This window comes from Blennius ocellaris (genome assembly GCF_963422515.1).
Source record: "Blennius ocellaris genome assembly, chromosome: 9".
Classification (NCBI taxonomy): Eukaryota; Metazoa; Chordata; class Actinopteri; order Blenniiformes; family Blenniidae; genus Blennius; species Blennius ocellaris.
Window position 1 is genome coordinate 17170982 of NC_137658.1, and position 21313 is coordinate 17192294.

Consider the following 21313-nt stretch of genomic DNA (forward strand, 5'->3'; position numbering starts at 1 on the left):
GAGAGACCATTCTGGCCCTGTGAACTAGAGACATTACAACATTAACATTTTACAATCAAAAGTAAATACTCCTTTGAGTTTATTAACTATTTTACTGAAAGTAGCCGACATCAAAACTCTCTCTGGGGGTGAAATTGTGTAGCAGAGGATTTGAGATGTTTTTCGTTGTGCCATTTGTTTCATTTTTGATAAAAAAAAAAAAAAAAAAAAATATATATATATATATATATATATATAAAAAGAAAATACTGGCCACAATTTCCCTGTATTCTGCACAAGGACACATCATTACCAACTAAGCACAATTTGAAATTATGATTAGCTTTTTTGTACATTTCAAGTTTATCGCTTTTTTTTCTTTTCTATTTTTTTTTTATAAAAATATTTTACTGTCCTCTTAGTTCCTTGGAAAACATTTGTGTTTTTTTTGTGTTTTTTTTAAATATATAGATAATTATGCTGCCACTTCCCCTGCTTGAGACCAAATTAGACTGGATGTGGTTCGACACCCTTGATTTATTGTCTCAAAATGGCACACTTCCCTTTGTAAATCTTGTGTTTAAGAAATATTTCATCTCTTCTCATATCTTCTTTAAGACTATTTCCTCAGAAAAACTAACAAAAGCCCCACCATGTAAAAAAATCCCCCCAACACAATGCGGCAAATGTATTGCGCCAACATTGATCTTAAAGAATAGCATAATAAATTGGAGGTCTAGGATTCATTTCTTCTTTTTTTTTTTTTTTAAGTCACAGCAGGTATCCGGAAAGAGGCTGGCGTCAAATTACATTGACTGTAATGTGTTGCCTTGCTGGGGGAGGGGCTGAGCGAGACATAAAGGGTTTCAGAGCGAGAGGGTTACATAAAGGGCCAGTTTGAGCTAAATAAGGATTTTTATGAACTGTGAACTCTCTGGCTGAGTTTCAGAAGATGCAAAAAAAAAAACCTCTAGACAATTAGCATAATAGGCTCCCTTTAATGATGTGCTATGAACCCTTATTTTGAGTCTGTAATAAATAAAGTAAAAGTTTGACTTGGGGGGGAATGATGTTATTTGTGAACTTCACGGAGCCTTGTGGCCTTTCGGCTAATTATCCGTGACACCATCCGAGTTAGATGAGAAAGTGCAGCGTCTCCAAATTTATGGGAGGCCAAGTGTGTGCTTGCATGGGAGCAGGAGAGGAGGGAGATGCAAAAAATAAAAAAAATAAAAAAAAATAAAATAAAAAAAAATCACTGATAAAGATAAATGTTCTGCTGAGGATTTTTATATCCCATCCAGATGGTTACTCTTAATTTTCTTATAAGACACTTACAGAACTGAACAGATGGCTTCGCTCTTTATACGGAGCATGTGCAAACCCTGAAATGTCTCTACTCCAACATGGAGGGGGGGGGGCTCCATTCACCTTCTAATAAAGCCCCAACAGCTGACCTTTGTATCGGTTGTGCGACGTGACAATACAAGTGGATTATCTGCTAAACAACAGATCCGGTGGCTCCGTCACCTTAATACTTAACATTCTCCAAATTAATGCATCTGCCGTGTCTTTGCCGCCTGTTGACTGGCAGCTTCTGTACTTTAGAGGCTATTTTCCCCACCAAGGTTGCAACATCTCTAAAAGGCTGAAACGGTATGGAAACGCGAGCGCCGTGAGTAATTCATGCCGATGATAATATGGTACGTGGGAGATAAATGTGAGAGTACTACAGTGTTGCTGTTGAGAACACTTAACCCGCGACGCGTGTTGGAATGATACGGGCCAGAAATCCAAAAAAATAAGCAAATATTTGAGGTTGATTTGGAGATTCTGTTTGATGATTGCTTTGTTGTACTTGTTAAAATGTCCACACAGCTGCAGAGGCACATCTGCGGAATATTACATTGTTTTGGAGCTTGGGGGAAAAAAAAAACAGTCAACGTCTGCACTGGATTACTGACAAACTCCACCAATTATTCTTCTGACTCAGAGCTGAATAAATGCTTCTGGTATTTATCAAATCCACCAAAATCTGTTCCTTAAAATCTGGAAACATCGTCTCAAAGCTGCTCTAATCAATGCAGTTATTTGATCAACTTCAGACAGGATGGCAATGTTAAAAAAAAGAACAGGCCAATTGTTTCCATCTGACAACCACCTCTGATTTTCCCCTCAAGACTCCTGAACCTATTCAGACTCACTTTTTATTTTTACAACCTGGGCCTCGTTTGAACCTCTGGAGAAGGAGGCTTGAGCAGTGTTTCCATGAGCACATGAGAAACAAGGCGACTTTAACCTTTAGGAAATGAGAGCTTTCATGGAACTGGTAGTTACCAGTTAGGGGAAAAAAAATCCCACTTCTGAGTTGGGAATGAGCATCAGACAGTTAACAAATCAAACCCATGAAAGCCAGGGCACAGGTCAGCTTCTGCGGTCTATAATATCTGGAGAATTTAAGTTTCTACACATACAGAAGTGCTGTTTTATTGTAACTAAACTGCACTGATAATTTGCATTTATTTCCATTCGGACTGAAATTAATTTAGTTCATTGAGAAATTAAAAAAAAAAAAAAAAACACTAGTAATGAGACCAAGCCAAGGTCCTGGTCACAGTAAACAGAGCTGACAAAAGTCTTCACATTATCACAAAGACTATAATCAAACCTCCATGAAAGCCAATGCAGATGAATAGATACTTGTAAAGCCAATACAGAATTGGAATAAACTTGAGTCCTACACATTTGAATTTATTAGCTCGCAAGCTCCACATGCTACCCAAAGAAGACCTGATTATTTTCTCCTTCACTATATTATATCTTGTCCAGAATGTCTGTTGGCATATGTATGTCATCCAATGAAACGTGGAATTTGGGGGTCAGTCGGAGTACGGACAGGTTATGAAGACCATACTTCCTATTTACAGCAGATGGCGCTATCACCAATGTCTTTATCATCATACATCTTTGATCAGATGTGGTAACCCAAATCCCAGCATGGACAATCTATTTCCTGTATCCAGCGGGTGGCACTATGCTCGATTCTTGTAATTGTCATATGGTTGTGGTCATCTCTAGACTCTAATGCGAAGTGTAAAGTTTGAGGTCGATCGGACCATGTTGAGAGTATTTACAGCTCCACTTCCTGTTTGAAGGTTTGTGGCCACATCCACACCCTCAAGGTTTATGACAGTTTGTCAAATCTGTACAGTTCTCTTTCAACCACTTATTTCCTATAACAGCGTACAATACCGTCATAAAATCTCTCCCGTGCAAAGAAATGCCACTAAATTTGCCTTCTTCTTGACTAAAACTGTTCCACGATCATTGTAAATATCTCAAGCATATTGATTTTAATAAAGGTCTAAGTTGGGAATTGTGGGTAGAATTAATGTAGTGAAGAAGAAGTGTGTGTGACTCCAGCACCACGGACAGTTGCTGCTTTCGTCCCCCGACGGGGACCCCAGGTGATCCGGCCGGTTTCGCAGGTTCCTCCGCAACCTGCTGACAGCGCTCACGTTTCACAGCCCCGTGGGATGATTGGAACGCCGGCGCCGATGAAATGGGATTTTCTCCAGATAGAAGGACTTCCTTCGGCGTTATCTGCCGTCACTCTCCCGAGCATTTGTTTGCAAAATCTTGGCAGTGTGGGGACGAGGCGCAGCTTCCTCTCGCAGGCTGCCGGGGGCCTCTGATGATGTTGGTGTGAAGTATCATCGAGTGGAGCGGGTTTGGCACGCCGAGGCCCGCCGCACCGCTGCGACGGCGGAGATTTCAGCGTGATGAATGATTTTGCACTTATTGAGCTCGCACGTGTGACGGGAGCCGATTGAGGGCTTGTGGGAGGATTGACGGGCAGATTGAATGTTGGACCGCGAGGAGGAACATTGAATGAATCGACTCCGTCGCCACTTTTCTCTGCAGATTCTCGTCTTGTTGCGTTTTTTTTCCACCCCCGCCGCTCTGATGAACGGCGTTTCTTTTGACGTCTTTGCTCATTTCTATGATCGAGCGTGGCGTTGAAAGACCACATGCCAAGTGATTTAAAGATGTGGTGGGATCCGATAACAAAAATAATAATAATCAAAGCGTCTTCCAGCAGATGTGAACTTTTTGGGCTCCAAAAACACGCAGCTGGAATCTTATCTTTGCACGCTGACGATATGTGTAATCAATTCTCTAATTAACTACCTAAATGGTTCAACCAATCACCATCAGCGTCAATTAACATTCAAAGCAATCTCCCCCGGATTCCTCTGCCGTGATTACCCGGCTACATGATGGGCAATTACAGCGGAGGAGCATGCAACATTCAATGCAGGCCCTATTACAATCATACAAAGACTTCAGATCTCCGGGAGAGAGGGAATGAAACAAGAGGCGAGATGGGAGGAAGAGGAGGAGGAGGGAGAAATGGCAACAAAGAGGAGAGGAGATGAAAGGTTATTTCTTCGGGAGGAGGAGGAGGAGGAGACCTACAGCGTTCGTTCACATTTAACAAAGGCGCGAGGAGCTTGGAGATTGTTCCCCCCTGAAGGAAAATCTACTGTCAAACACCAACGCATCAATGGCCGACGACAGACTTTTAACTCCAATCAGAGAGATTTCCGTGCTCTCCATTGAAGGTCTGTTGTCGTCTCTTTTTTTGGGGGGGGGGGGGGGGGGGGGAGTAGAGCCATTTGAAAACAACTCCATGACTGACGGTGTTCTGCTTCTTGTAATCTTGAGTCCAACTGAACAGTTATTAGCGGCAAGTTGCCGGTCCGTGAAAGACATTGATGAAGAAACTGCACAGTTTGGACTGGCTTCATTCCCAAGCAAATACCGTATTTACTGGAGTAAAATCACACTTCTTTTTTTTTTTAAGTTGCTTGGCTGGTTTTGAGGCCGTCAGAATAATACATATTGAAATATATGTATAATATGTGGTAACCACTGAGCTACTAAAACAAGGCTGATTTAGTCAACCGATTATAGCCGTTAGAAAATCATGGGAATTGTCCAAATGTTCGTCTTTCTTTGATGTCCTTGGGTTTCGTATCCAGTCGCTCCGCCACTCTTCATGTCACGCTCCTGTCACCCCACATTTACTGGAACGATCACGTTTACCTCGGTGGTAAATTAAGTAGTTTGTGGAAATAAACAACAACTCAATAAGTTCCCCATTTCCCACGACGTGCCTCGCCGTGTCATTCACGCTCGACTGACATGTTAGCTTGTTCTCCATCGATGCTTTAATCGCTGCAGCCACACTGACCAGATGTCGCCATCTTTGATGTGACGCATCAACGCATGTCACTACTAATCAATGTCTCTCCACAGCAATAAAAGAAACAAATTTAATCGGACCATATATCGAGTATCTGAATTTCTTTATTCCCGAGAATCGGCCACAAAAATAATCCAATTTCGCTCAGGAACTGCATAAAACACTCAAAACTGTTCTGTCACATGGAGAACAAATATCCCGAACTGACATATAATGGATAGAATTAAATAAACTCCGACATTGTTTTAACAATCCCCGGCAACTGGTCTGATAATCCGATATGAAACGTGTTCATGGCAACAAATGATAGATCTCCAGTATTTGTATGACTGAAGGGTCCGGGATGCTTGAATTGAACAACAGTGTCAAATAAGTTGCCTTATCGTGGCCGCGGACAGTTCAACGTCCTCCTCATTCGTCACTAGATTTCTCATGAGCTTTTACCAAAGTGGTTCCAGCGGTGATATATATCGGGCAAAGGCAAGCGATCTGTTTAACCGAGGAAGAAAAGGTCTACACCCCTCGTCGGCTCTCGCGATTTCCACTCCTGTCAGCAGTTGGTAGTTGCGAACTCCCAACTGCTGGAAATCATTCTCCTGATCGCCAGCAACTCCCTCCACGGTTCCTCCTTCCCGCACGCTGCCACATCTTCAGACACGAGCCCTGTTTCCCCACCAGGACCACCTGACGGCAGGGGGGAGCGTGATGGAACGATGGCAGGAGGGAAGGACACTCCGGGCTCATTTCAGAGAGCGGCGAGCAGCTCCACTCCAACAGCGGGGGGTTAAGTACCGTGCTCCAGGCGAACCCCCCCCCCATGGTGGTCCCCTCCCCTGCGTGTCACTCTCCTATGCCCAGACTCTTCCCGCTGGAATACAAACGCCGACATGGTTTCCAAGTTATTGAGCTCCCTCGGCCGCACGCGTTTGGGAGAGGTTGACTGTTTACAGAGACCTTTATCACACGCCGGGTCAACCAACAACCCTGTGGGCCACAAGGGGCTGAGCCCAGTGGGAAGTTCGGAATCAAATGGAAATTATTGTGTAGAACCGCTTCCAATACAACTGCTGTGCTTAAACGAGGTGATCATCTTTATATCTTATCTGTTTTTAAGTGTTGGCGAGCAGTTGAATTAATACTCAAAACAGAAAAATAGACGCAGAATGGTCTTTGGATGCCTTTGTTTGGTTGTTGTTGTTTTGTTTTCAAAAGTAAATTTCCAGTGGCTACTTGGCGAAGTGCAGATTGCCGAGCTAAAAGCAGTAGTGAGACTCCATTTTAAAATGTTGTTGTTAATTAGGGGCTTTTCCAATAAATATTCTGAATTAAAAACATTTTAATCATGGGTGAACGTTTGAACTGAAGAAGCACAATTCTTGACTATACCAACTAAATTAAATATAATAACAGGAATAGCAACATGCTCGTGATAGAGACGTGAACTGTTTCGGTCATGTGTAAATTCAGCCCTTTTCTTAACCATATTTCCATCGCGCGGTATTCCAAAATTAAACTTTACATCCAAAGATGTGAAGTTTCAACTGTTTCATTAGCACATCCTTGTGGATGATGAGGAATCATCTTCAAAATGCCACTTAATTAAACTATACTAACAGTGAAAGTGGGCAGGAGCCACACTGGAACAAAACAAGAAGCCTGGCTAGCAGCGCTCGCGCTCTCGCCTCTCGCCATCTTAACCCGCTACGAAATCCACGCAACGTAAACAACATTCAACATCTCCTTTCAATTAATAGCAGGATTGAAAACACTGAACTTCATAGAGTCACTCTACTACGATGTGACAATATGACCATTTTTTTTGTTTCGCTTCCCTTTATTTTTTAATGATATTTGCTGCTCGCCCTCATCCCCTACAATCCTTCCTCGTGAGGAAAACATTGTAACAACTTCCTGAAAATATAGATCCCAGATTTAAGTCGGCCATGCCCTACGTCTGCACTTCCCTTTGATGGCGCTTATCACCTTGCAGCCCAGCAGGGGGGGGGCACTTCAGCAAATTTCAGAGTGCGTGATAAATGGACCAACGAGAGGCCAAACTGTAAAGCACTCTGGGTAAAAACGGCGTATAAATGCGTTGGGCGGGACATGGCGCGGGTCCGAGCAGACAAGCTATTCTATTCTGAACCCCCCCCCCACCCCCCATCCCCATCAGCTTCTCACACAAATGAGTGTTGGTAATAAATTCAAAAAAATCACGCCAGGAAACTGAATTACGTTGAACTGGTGGCAGATCGGAACGCTCTCGCTCGTCCCTTAAACCTCAGGCGCTCCTTGGGCCTCAGCAGTGTTTAAAAGCCTTAAAATCCCCCCCCCCCCCCCCCCCCCCATCCCCATGGGGGTCTTTGTTCTGACGTCCTCTGCTGCATCGAGAATGACTTCGCTGAGGAGTGCAGGACTGTGCGGCACAGAGAAACACATTTCCATTACAGACCGATTCACGGCTCCGTCTGGAAAAGGCCAGAGCAAAAATTCACCTTGAGAGGCGTAAAGCATCAGAAGAGGAGGGTACGCCAACAAAAATATCTTTTTTTTTGTTTGTTTTTTAAAAGATATACATTATGTTTGCTTACTTAATCTGCAGATCACTGCAAGGTGCAATGATGGTCGATTTTTTTTTCTTCTCCATTTTCCTCTCGATCTAAGATTCATTCTCAATGACGACAAACAACGTTGCAGAAGCTGGAAGGAAACGTTCTCCTGAAGGAAAAAAAAACTTCTTCTGATGAAAACAGGAAGCAGATGAGGAAAGCCGAGGATCTTCACATTTCCCCTCAAACGATCACTGAATACTAATTTATAATTCAGTGGCTTTACAGCCCACAATAAAACATTATCGCTAATGTACATCTTTTACAAAATGTGTAATAAATTACATTTTCCTGCTTTAAATTCTCAAATTAATCACATTTCAACGAGTTTTACACACTGAAATTTATTTGCCAGGTCAGTTATTAACTTTTAATGAGGCAATCAAGTAAACACTTATTCATCTATGAAGGTTATTCCACAAAATAAGTGCTAATTTAAGCATTTTGCTCCCAATATTGGCCAATAATGACACAGTCAAGACAACATATTACTGTTATTAAGTCATTATTTACAGTAAATGTGATGGATTCTTATATTTATTACATTTTTCAGTTATGGAATACAGACTTTGACCCAAGACATTCAGCTAATTCCATTTGATTGTACTTGTAATCTCTTGGGGGTTTTATTTTAATTCTAATCCACATATAAACAGTGTGATCAGCATTGTTGCAGAAAATAAAAATGAGAAATCTTCTTCAAACAGATACTTCACTGAATCATTGTTTGCATATGACACTGCAATATTAACTACAACTTTGAGTAGTTTTTTTTTTTTTTTTTTAAAGGAGAGTAATTGGCAGTTTTTAATTATTTTTTGAGCACTTTTATGTGTAAAATCCATCACAGAAAGCCCTTTGCACATTAAGTGATGAGTTCAGAATGAATGTATACTGCTCAAATAAACAGATAAATAAAAGAAATAAATAAACAGTTAGCACAGTGAGCTATGACAGGAGTGCTACCATGGAGTCCAGGGCTTTTAAACTTTATTGTTTTTTTTTATCCTTAAAATTATCAGCATGAATTCTGCTGGGTGACTGATTCTTCAATTAATCATCATATCCATAATATTACTCACTGTATTATTGACTTAGTTCACGTTTGAATAATTGTGTGTGTGTGTGTGTGTGTGTGTGTGTGTGTGTGTGTGTGTGTGTGTGTGTGTGTGTGTGTGTGTGTGTGTGTGTGTGGTCCACTCGTGGATCACCCTCCTTTATAACACCTGATCAGCATACCTGTTAGTAGTGTGTGTATACAATCATGATTTAAACCACGTGATCAACTCCCAAACTTTTGTGCGTGCATTCATTCATTCATTCTCCATCTCACACGCACGCGCACGCCTTTCTCTGGTGTCACCTCTCTGCCCCCCCCCCCACCACCACCATCCTGACGCGCGATCTCATGTTCAATTAAAACGCCCCTCAATGATGTGCACCAATGCGCGTGCACGAGCGCACCCGCACGCACGTATGTATACGTGGGGCGCGTGCGGGGGGCGCTTGCGCGAGCGAGCCTCCCGTTTCGTCTCCAGCAAACAACAAAAACGTTCAGCTTTTGACGGTGACAAAGAGATACGGTTTTGCAAGGTTTTTTTTTTTTTTTTTTCCTCGAAACACGCGCACACACGTGCACGGACAACTCATCACCCCCCCCCCCCCCCCCCCCCCCCTTTAAACACGCACATTACAATAAATGTAAAGGCGCGCGCGCGTGCACAATGACGGCTCGAGCACTCACCATGGCTGCTCCAGCTCCCAGTCCCGGAAAAAGTCGAATTCAAACAGATCCATTACCGCTCCGCTGCCGGGGCTGCTTACAATCCAGAGCCGCTGCTACGTGGTCCTACATGGGCTACTGAGAGAGGAGAGAGTGTGTGTGTGAGTGTGTGAGAGAGAGAGAGGGAGAGAGAGGGAGAGGGAGAGGGAGGGAGGGAGGGAGAGAGAGAGAGAGAGAGAGGAGACACGAGCCTGCTGCCAGGAAGCTGCTACGTGGTCGAGGAGAGCTGACAGCCAGGCAGAGGTGGAGGGAGGGAGGGAGGGAGGGAGCGCGCGCGCGCGCACACACTCACTCACACACACCTGCACAGGTACGTCTCATCTCACCCCAACATTTTAATTTGATCTTAATGGTTCTCTCGTCTCTCACTGCTGAAGGGATTCCTGGAAAAAAAAAAAACAGGAAACGCTTCAGTGGTTTAATTAAAATCCTAACATGTCACCAAACTATAAAGTCTAAAAGGTAAAGTCACTAATTAAATAAAAATGAGGAAAACTACAAGAAGAATCAGCGATTTAAAGAGTTGAATAACTGCCATGGCTGAAGCTGTTAAAACGGTTTAAATTGCTTAAAAAAAAAGGTGACTAACAACACGGTTTGTACTAAAATTGAATATAAACATTAACATCGCAATGCCATTTTAATGTTTTTACATTTGACGTGTGCATCTGGAGCTGACCCGGCCTCTCTGTCAAATTTTAAAAGTCAGCGTTTGTCCCTGAACCAAAAGTTTGCCCACCGAAAACTGCAAAAATAACCAATATGACTCAAACCAGAAGTGTAACACATCCGACTACTAAAATAACAAAAATGGCCAAAACAGCTCAAGCACCGACAATAATTTAAATGGCTAAAACAACACAAATAACTAAAATAATTAAAACTACTAAAACAACTGGCTAAAATGGGTTTTAAAAAAAAGAGCTCAATATGCTCAGAGATCAAAACCTATAATGGTTCGAATTACTAAAAGAACTTATTTGAGACGTCTATATAGTCAAAAGAGCTAAACAACTCATACAATGGCTAAATACCTTGAGGAGCCAAATAGTTGAAATAGCTAAAATAACTAAACAACACAACAAGCTAATTAGTAAAAACTAAAATTAGTAAAAACAACAAAATTGGCTCAACAACGCAAAGAGCTAATAACATAAAATGGCTAAAAATAGCGAAACGGCAAAAATGGTTGGAAACACTAAAAAGCTGATATCGCTAAAGAATGCTAAAATCACAAACGTCACAGGGCGCTAATTAGTTGAATTAGGTAACATCACCAGAACTACTAAGATGGCTCAACAGCTAATATGGTCAAAGCAGCTCAAAAAGGTAAATAAGCTAAATGAATAATCAACTAAAACGGTGAAACAACCCAATGAGTACAGAATAGCTGTAATAGACAAAAACAACTAAAATGACTAAGGCCACGTTTACACGTACCCATACATACCCATGATATTTGTAAAAACTATGATATTGCTCCGCGTTTGGGACGCACATTTACACATAAATGTAGCTACGACTCCCCAGGAACGATGATTCCTGGAAACTCCTGCCACAGTGGAGATCTGGATAATAATAATAACCTGAGGGCACATCTGAATTGTCCCTCCTAACTCCTTGGACAAACCCTGTGTCTCTGTTTGCATCTAAAGTGGGATAGGCGGATATTTACATCACAATTTGTGACAAGGTATTTTTTTTCCCAGGATTCTGATTGGCTGTCACGGCTTCACGCTTTTCCAATACACTGCCCCCTACAGGTTTGACACACTCATAGCAGCTATGAACAAGGCGCATATGTGGGCCAGTGTAAATTAAGATTTTATTTTTAAAGGAAGAGGGGGGGAAATGTTTGTTTTTGTAAAAGCCCGCGTACGTGTAAACGTGGCCTAAAAGTGTATGATAATAAAATGTCAGCAGGTTTTGATTGTACTTTTTTCAGCCCCGTTTACACGAGGATGAATACGAGTGTATCTACAAAACTTTCTTCACTGTTTACACGGCACCAGCTGTAAAGCTTCTTTGACAAGCTGCTATTCCCTCCTGCAGAGACTGCCGGAGGATACTGAGCGTGTTTACAGCGCATGCGCATATCGCTCCCACCCCCGCTCATCCAAGTTGTAAACAAACATGGCGGCCCGTCGTGGTATGACTCGAGGTGACGCGGTCCGTATTCGTTTTTATCGTCCAATATCAGTAGTTTAATAGTTGAAACTCACCACTGATATCATCCGATGCGTCATCAGTCCATACGGATGTCGGGGGCTCTCCATTTTCTTCCCGCTGACAGCGTTTTGTTCTCTGCACACACGTCTGTGTAGTTTCATTACAAAATCGAGCAACAGCGCCCTCCTGAGGCCCGGCATACTAACAACATTATTTTCTCTGTGCCCGCTGCTGCAGTGTAAACACACTCCCTTTTTTTTTTTTTTTTAACGGATTGGGTGTTGTCACGTGAAACGTCGTGTAAACGGGGCCATCAACTTAATGTAATGTTTAAAAGGTGACTGGGCAATGTGTTGAAACCTGTGAAAAGTGCTGAGTCATGGCGCGTGGCTGCTCGGTTGTCTTCAGGGCGATCACACAGGAAACCTCATTATCTTTTAAATCGGTGTATATTCTTATCAGTCAGAAATGAAAGTGCGTGCACTTTGAAATAGGAAATGACATTAAAGAGGAGTTTTATTCTGATGAAGTGATGACGAAGACGGAAAGCAGCAGGTGTGACGGCTCTCTGAAGACAACGTCTCAGACACGTGGACACTCGGCTCTCCAGAGATCTTCTCCTGGACCCCATGAGCACTGGGCCAGAATCTGTCGTGACCTGTGTTGAACCTATATGTATATCTTTGACACAGAAACTGACTCGAGGACACACAAGACCAGTTTCATTCAAAGTAACGCCCCGAAGAAAAGGAAGAGTCGTCAAAAAGCAGTTTAACCTGCAAAGAGGTATTCAAATAAATCAATGTGACTGGTGGAAATGAGGATCCAGATCACGGAACACAAAATAAAATATCTAAAGTAAAAACTAAATTTATGAGATTAAATACAAAAATAAATATATATACATGTCTGTGTGCTCATATTGTTAACGTTGACAGCATATTATTCTCTGCACACTTGTTTCATTACAAAAACAACCAACAGTGCCAACTGGTGGCCCCACATGAAAACGACATAATTTTCAGCATTTCTGCCGCGTCATCGTCAACGGGCATTGTTTTCAAATCATTGCCATTTGAAACGATGCATTTTTCACTGGGATCTTGGTGATCCTGATGGCTGATGACGCAGCGAAGGAGTGAATCACTCCAAATATAGCACGCGTCCATCCAGAGCTCCCAGGCTTCCAAACGTCGGCCTTCTGAGTCGTACATAGAGAGGAATCTTCTGTCCGTATGATGTGGCGCTCCCACAGGTCCATCCACTCTCCTTCTCCTTCTCCCCCCTGACGCTTGTCTCACTGTTTACTCCTCTCCGTGAATAATGATGGAGCAGATGGTTGAAAGTTCCCACTCAGCATGAGCGGGAGCTGTTAACCGTGACACGGCCGTCCTCTCCTCTTTCTCCAGAAGTCTCCCGACGCATCGGAAACAACGCCAACGTCTGTGTGTGTGTGTGTGTGTGTGTGTGTGTGTGTGTGTGTGTCTGTGTGTGTGTTTTTGGTCTGGTCTGGGGCAACGTGCCAGCACTTGTCTGCATCACAGTCTGCAGAAACAGCAGCCCGGGATGGAGAGAAGAGGGAAGGGAGGCGATGCATGATGGGAAAAAGACGAGAGAAGAAAAAAAAAAAACAGTGGCGGCCATTCATGACCTCGATGAATCCCATCATCACAAATCAGAAAGTCCGGACGACTCTGGACTGCTAAAGTGCACTGAATACAGGCGGATCCTGAGGAGTTTTAGACCTGTGTGTGTGTGTGTGTGTGTGTGTGTGTGTGTGTGTGTATGTGTGTGTAAGAAATGCTGTCCAAATCTAGGTCAGACACTGAGAGACAGAGAATGACTGGAGCCAGAGAAGGAAAGGACAGAAACAGCAATACTCGGATGAGTTATTGCAGAATTAGAAGAGTTTTTTTTTTTTTTTAGAAAGATGGAGGAATGTGAAGAGGAAATGTAATTGAGGACGAAAGTACAAGCGAGCTAAAAAGCTCCCTGAAAAAAATAATAAAAAAGAAAGAGATTTCTTTCCTCACGTCCTTCAACCAGCACAAGCCAATGTTTGTCGGAAGGACTGTTTTTTTTAAATTGTTTTCGTCTTTTTGCAGCATTGTCAGAGCCACAGCTGTGCCAGCCATTTATATTTAAATGATCTCTCTCTTACACACACACACACACACACACACACACACACACACACACACACACACACACACACACACACACACACACACACACACACACACACACACACACACACACACACACACACACACACACACACACACACACACAAGAAACACAAACTGATAAAATAGTCAGGAAGGACCGAGTTCTCAGCTTTGAGCTCATTATACTTGCTGTGTATCTTGCAGAAGTTGAGAAGTGCATGTCATGAATTTTCAATATGTGCCCAGGATTTCTCTTTTTTTTCCCTCTCCACTTGCACCAGCAGTAGAGTCAGTGCGGTACCACAGCTCCCCCATGTGGTTAGACATGGACACTGCATCACACAGATTCATGAAAACGTATGAAGCGCCTTTAAACATCAGAGAGCTTTGTGACAAAGATAAGAGCAATAGCAGAAGTCAAAAGGAAATATATAACAGGAATGAACAGAAAACAGTTCAGAGAGTGAATGATTCATTTCTCATCTTAATTTTCTTCAAACTATAGTAATTTAGGTGCAATAATTCATAAAACGATCAAACATGGGGCCAAAAGGTTGCTTAAATCTGCTTTACAGACACAAAATAGCCACAGAGAATCCTGAAACAAGCTGAAAAAGACACAGAGGTGTCAGGAAGATTATACAGCACAGACACAAAAAACACCACAAAGAGACACAACAGCCCCAATATCTTCAAATGTCACGCAAAAACCGGAATAAAATGAGCAACACAGCCACAAACAAATTATAAGACACAACCACAGTAAATAAAGAAATCAGTCAGAAACAACAAACACACGGAAAATATTTTAAAAGGCATAAAGACAGAGACAAAAACACAACACAAAATGATAACAAACAACAAGAAAACATCTTGAAGAGGCAAACTGCAAAAAGACACACAACTGCCACAAAGAGCCAGAACGTAAGTAAAAGGAATAAAAAACAAAATAGAAACAAAACTTGAGGCAAAACAAAAAAATGTTTAAGAAAAACAGATGAAGACACAAAAACAACAGAAAAAAGACATAAGATCAATTCGTTAAAACAGGAAACACCCATCAAAAGAAAACAACTACAAATAGACATAAAACAATCACAATGAGGCACAAAAGATTAAAAAAGACGATAGTTATCAATTTAAAACAAATGATACTTACAAGGAAAAAGACGACCACAAACAATAACAAAACAACCACAAACGTCCACAAAACGACTTCAAATTCCAACAAAAACATGAGTCAAAACAAGACGCCAGGCAAAGCTCAAAGAAATCCAAACAGCCACAAAGAACAACTTCAAAGAGGCTGAACCCAGAATAACTAAATTGACATGAAACAACAAGAACCAGACATCAAAGGTTGACAACCGCCAACACACAGAATGAAAGAGTAAATAAACAAAGGGATGACGGACCGGTTTTCCAGACGACAAGTGACACTTTTTTTTTAAAATAACAGAAAAAAGGCTCGAGTCACTGATGCTTCTTGTTGTGGTCAAATAGCCCATAAAGAGTGACAAGACCAAGTCAAAACCAGAGCGTCCCAACATTACTTATCACTTAATCTCATAACTTAATCACTTTGGAATCCAAATAATTCACTTTCAGTGTTCAGGTTCTTGGATTTTTTTTTTCTTTCTTTACCTGCAGACTTGATGAGAACCTTGCTCAGCCATGCAATTAAAGAAAGGCCACTAAAAGACTGTTCAGAAGTTGTAATTGACTTGTAGCTTATTTCCCAGATTACAAGTCACACAATAGGTCCCATCTGTCAAAATAAAAGGATCTATTAGTCACATGGTCGAACAGGTGATGTTCCAGAACCTTCTGTGAATTTGTTCCTCAGCTCTTGAACTTTTTCTTGCTCCATCAGTCATAAACAATATTAAGGTTTTTTCTGTGGTACTGGAGGAGCATTCTGTTGTTATACTGCCATCTAGTGGTCCCAAATGGTATGTTCCTACATATATTGACATAAAAGTCCCTTCCTAATATAAGTTACAAGACCAATACCCCAAAAAAGAAAGAAAGTGTGACACACTCTAGATCTTCTGGAGTCTAGAAAATACAATAAGTTGTTGCAACATCTGCATATTGTTTAACCTGATCTGTCTATTCAATGTTTACTTCACAACGTGAAAACAAAATTTTTGAGAACAGCGTTCTGTAAGTGAAGCAGTATACGTAGAATTGTTGTGTCTCTTATAATTCTATCTTTTAATGTGGAAGTCAGTCGGAAGTTGCCGGTTTTTAGCTTTGGGTCGTAGCATTTTTGTGTGTGCAAGTTTAAGAACTAACATTCACCTATTCCACCTGGGGGAAATAAAAAACAAAAACAAAAAACAAAAAAAGACCCCACAGCAAACGGAGAAAGATCGACCTTTATTTATTTATTGAAACTGCTTGCATACAAAATATATTGCACTATAACCAGACATGTCAACCCAAACATCTTAAATGCTAGTTAATTATGTACAAAAGGAAAACAAAACAAAAAATGCCCAAAAAGTGCACACAAGGTTTTACAGCTTTTTTTTTCTTTGTTTTTTTTTTCTTTTTTTCATTTTTATTGTGACTACCCTGGTTTAAGTATCTACAGATTCTCTGCGTGTCTTCGCTTTCTGGCACTCTATTTGTAGAACAGCCCCATCGTGTGTCTAGTTAGTATTCGTTGAAGTTATATACATTCTGCAAATGAACGTCTGCTGACATCCGCGGTGGATCGGCAAAGCGACGACTGGTTTGGGACCGCGTGGCGGGAAGCGTCGGTTTCCCTCGAGCGAACCTTCCTGCAAACCCCCGACGTGATGCCCGGTGACAGCAGGGATGCAAAGATGGTTGCACGGGGATTCTTTTTACAGTTTTTAAAAAAAAAAGGAGGAGATCCAGGCCCCCTCCCCCCTCCGCCACTGAAAATCCTTCAGGGCTCCACGTGACCCTCGTATGTTTGACGTATACAGTGTTTCGAGGTGTTTCCGGAGCGTCCGTTTTGGTGTTTCGAGTCAAAAAAAAAAAAACGAGGTTCGTGGACGAGATCGTGTCCGTACGTCGCATTTCGCGAGGAAAGACGATCCGAAATGTACGTCCCCGCTCACGTCAACCCGACAAAACTCGTTTGGTTGACATTTCGATTTCAAAGTCCGATCACGGCGACGTCGACGCAAAGACGACCAGAAGCGTCTCGAGAAGACTCCCACATCCAGGTCTCTACTAGGTTAAGTATTTGTCTTTACAGTTTGTTTTTTTTGGTGCCATTCTACTTCGTCCAACACAATATTCCAGAAATGCTCTCACTGATGCAGTTGGACAGAAAATTGTACCGACAGTCACAACCCAATAGTCCGTTTTTAACCTCTTCTTGTTTCTTGAAATCGCCATTTGCGATCTCATTGATGAAACGTTCTCTCATCAACTTTGGTTCTGGAAATGGAATGGTTTAGAACTTCTGCACATTTTGCAGGAAACCAAACCAAGGCGCCCTCCGGAGTCGGCATTACGCCACCCTGTGGCCCCGCGGAGGTATTCCCACCTTTCTAAACCTGCGCGAGGACGCCTCGCTCAGACGTTCTGGTCCGGTTTAGAACCAAGTCGGTACAACGTGGCGGACCTTTAAGTCGGAGGAAGATCTCTCTCCTGTAGCCACGAAAAAGCTCCTTCAAATCCTTCCTTCACATTACTTAAAAAATCCCCACGATCACCAGGGACTTTGGTTTTCGGGATCCCGAATGGAAACCAAACCCGAGACGCTCAATCGATTTCTCACTTTTCCCGACGGAATTACTCAAAAGCGTCCGAGGCAAGTTGCTAGAAAACAGCAGAGCTGGATAAAAATGTCACAACCAGTAAGTTATAGGAGACTCGTGAGTAAATGCTTCCTCAGCACCATTTTCTTCAATGACCTCAACCGGTCAGCATGCAACAATCTTCTCTTGCTCTTTTTTTTTCTTCTTCTTCTAAATGTACATTATTCACTGAAGTACAAGCCTTGGTTCAACATTACCAACTGGGTAGTAATGCCCACCCTAAGACCCTACTAAAGTATGACAAAGCCGTTGTACTTCTTTTGTCCGACAGTAGGTATAAACATCTACTCTGTACCTGGTGTTAGGATGCACAATATAATACACCAACAAGCAGGTTGAAGCACAGCCACAGTTACAAAGTATTTCAAGGTCTCTGTGAAGGTAGAGTCTGTAACACCTTCCAGCCTCGCAAACATGTACAAAGATCTTTTTTTCTTTCTTTTTTTTTTTTTTGGTCGGTTCTTGGGGGAATCGACTCTGCGGAGACGACTCTCGCTACCTACACCTCGCTGGATCTACCTTGTGATTTTTTTTTTTTATTCTTTTTTTTTTTTTTTTTACAGCAGTCAAAAGAAGATAAAGAGGTTAAGGGAATCAAAATGACAAGACCTCCTGCTGAACGCCTTGGTCATGGAGAAAAGGAAGCTGGATTAGTTATTTTGGGTCTCTGTACATTTAAAAAGTCAACAAGTTCAGGAACCTGATATGCAAACGTCTGAAACCAATGGGAAAATTTACCATAGGGAAAAAAAAAAAAAAAACATAGCTCCTGAGGATAAACTAAAACTGGTACATGCTAGAGAACAAAACTAAATGGGTAGTTGAGAAGGAATTTGAAAAAAAAAAGAAAAAAGCGCAGGAACGTTAGCTTAGCATAAAGCCTTCATGCGGAAGGGTCGGCTAAAGATCGACCCGACGAGCTGCAAGTCAACCGCGGAGTAAATGTAGAGTAACTGACGCGCTACAACGACCACGTCGCCTCACATTTCAGGGTGTCGGGAGTTCAAACAAGGTCACGACGGGCCGGCGCTGTTTGAACGCCTCCATATAGCTCGATGCTACAATAAGCTAATTGTTAGCCATTAGCACAGACGGAAGTCTAAAACTGATTTTCCACGTCAAACTCAAGCGTACGTTAAAACTTTCCAGTATTACGATTGAGAGGTTTTAGCTTGAAGAAAAGCTCATAAAACTTAAAAAATAAAACATCTTAATACATCAAATTTACTTTCTAACTTTTCCCAATAAACAATCAGGTATTTTGGAAGAAATACCACTTAGTAGTTTCACATGTTTCCTTTACAGTTAAAAAAAAAACCCAACTTTTTCTAGTAACATTTTTTTGTGCGGAACGACGGACGTCTGGCGGTAATAAAAGCTGCGTCCTGCAGGAGAGGATATTATTTTTCCACACGTTTATTATCCAGAGCGCTAGCGATTAACTGAGAACCAGCAAAGAAAAAGAAAATATCAGAGGGTAAACACACATTTGAAACAATAGCACAAATCTTTTTTTTCTTTTCTCATACAAATAATGACATCAGTATATACAGCATGTCACCCTCTTTTTTTTATCCATCAAATTTTTCTTCTTAATTCAGGGAAACTCATTTTCGACAATATTGAGCTTGCCTTCACATGTAAAAAAAAAAAAGTTTCCTGATTTGTTGCTGCTGTTACGTGACGGTTTCCCATGAAATTAGATTTTCTCATGTGTCGCTGACTCAAACATTATCGGGTATAAGAAGTGAGACAAAGTAACACTGATGTGTGTGTGTATATATATATATATACACACACACTCATACTTCAAATAACACAACTTAAGCACGTTATAATTTAAAGTGCCCCAAATCTACAGTGAAACCCAAAATAAAACACATCATGCATCGTCAGATCAGGAAGGTCCACTCAAGAAGAGGCTAGGCTCCACTGCTAGAATCTCCTCGGCTCTTCTCATCTCTTGGTTAAAACGCCTGGCACCATTTTTTTTTTTTTTATTATTTAAAAAAAAAAAAAAAAAAAGCGCGCACGTGTGGAGAAACGGTAGTTTTTAGGCCGAGAACTCCACTTCCAAGGATGAGCTGAACCACGAGCAGGAGCTACGACGCCGTCAAGCGAAGGGCGAAGGGCCGGGCCGTGTTCGAAAGGTGGCCGTCGTCTTTACCCGCCCCGTTGACGGCGTCTCACCGTCCCCCGACTGGACAGGTCTCGGTTGTGATACTGACCACACGTAAAGGCACGTCTCACTAAATGTGGGGGAGGTTTCTCTGAGCATTCGAAGCTGAACACCCAATGGAACTTGGGTCTCCACGTTCCTGTATTTTCTGTCACATTGTCAGATGTTAGTGCAGTTTCAACTAATTACATGAACATACGCGTAAGGAAATATGTGCTTTTGTCTGCACATTTCCTTCAACTTCAGCAGCGGCTGAAAAGACATGAAGCTGGTGTCAAATTACACGCTGCAAAAGAGACTTCCTGGACGCTGATAATAGTGTAGTTACTAATAAATACGCAGAACTCGGCAATGCCGTGGCCGAAGAGGCAGGTGTCAAATAACAAAGCGATGAAAATCTTTCCGGATGGCGGCTAATAAAGAGAATCGTGAATATTCCGAGGATACGCGTTGAAGAGATGAGCAGTACAAATTCATGGGCTTCGTTAAATTTAAAAAAAATAAATAAATAAAAAAGCAAGGAGACTGGTGTCAAATTACAAACACGGCCTGACAGTAAACAGCTTCTTTCAGGGTTTTAAGTTCAATGAAAATGCAAAACTCGAGACGTTCTCAGAAGGCAACGAGCTCCAACTCCGTGTGCAGACGACGAATGCGCAGAGAAACCTGGAGAATCTTCTCGTTTTTCTGACGTCGCGTCCTCAACCCGGGCCCGTCCCGCCGTCGGTTTTTGACGTTTGCGACGGTTCGGGGAACGACCGACCGACCGACGGTGTTCACAGTATGTAAAAAGACTCCTCACCTCCGAGTCGAGCCCTCTGGAGGTCCTTCCGTGAACGCCGTCGAGGCCGGAGCGCCTCGGCATCAGAGTCCGCGGTCGACGCGCCGCTTAGTTGCTGAGACAAAGTCGCAGATCTGTCCGGTCGCAGCCAAAGAAGCTCCGCCTCTTCTGGAAGTGATCTCGTAGAAGTCTGGGTAAAAACCACCTTGTTGGTTCAGAGGAGTGGAAACAAAGTCACGTCCAACTCCAGGGCGAAACGTCGGGTTTGCGCTTTTTTTTGTTTTTTGTTTTGTTTGTTTTTTGAAATCCAGATTCACAGAAATGGAAGGACATAAATCCAAGGCACAAAGATAGAAAAAGCCTCCTCGTGGTCCTAAACGACATCAAACGGATCATTTTCAGCTCCGTCATCTTGGTGCACCAACAAACAGAAAAGTTCTAGGAGGGAGAGACAGTCGGGCGAGACTGTTTCTCCACACAAGATGAAACCGAAAAAAGAAGAAAGAAAAAAAAAAAAAAACCCTCAAAAGAAAGAAACTGAACAGTAATATAGAGAAAACCTCCCAGATGTGT

At 42.2% G+C, this 21313-nt stretch overlaps 1 protein-coding gene across 1 annotated transcript in view; it reads right to left on the minus strand.

Moving 5' to 3' along the window:
• Positions 1 to 9654, minus strand: part of aff2 (AF4/FMR2 family, member 2) — a gene marked incomplete at both ends in the record, with an annotated part of 160721 nt that extends 151067 nt beyond the window's left edge. Inside the window, one exon of the mRNA XM_080501965.1 lies at positions 9602 to 9654. Within this exon, the coding sequence (XP_080358091.1) occupies positions 9602 to 9654 (53 nt within the window). The remainder of the gene's footprint in view (positions 1 to 9601) is intronic.
• Between the last annotated feature and the right edge of the window lie 11659 nt (positions 9655 to 21313).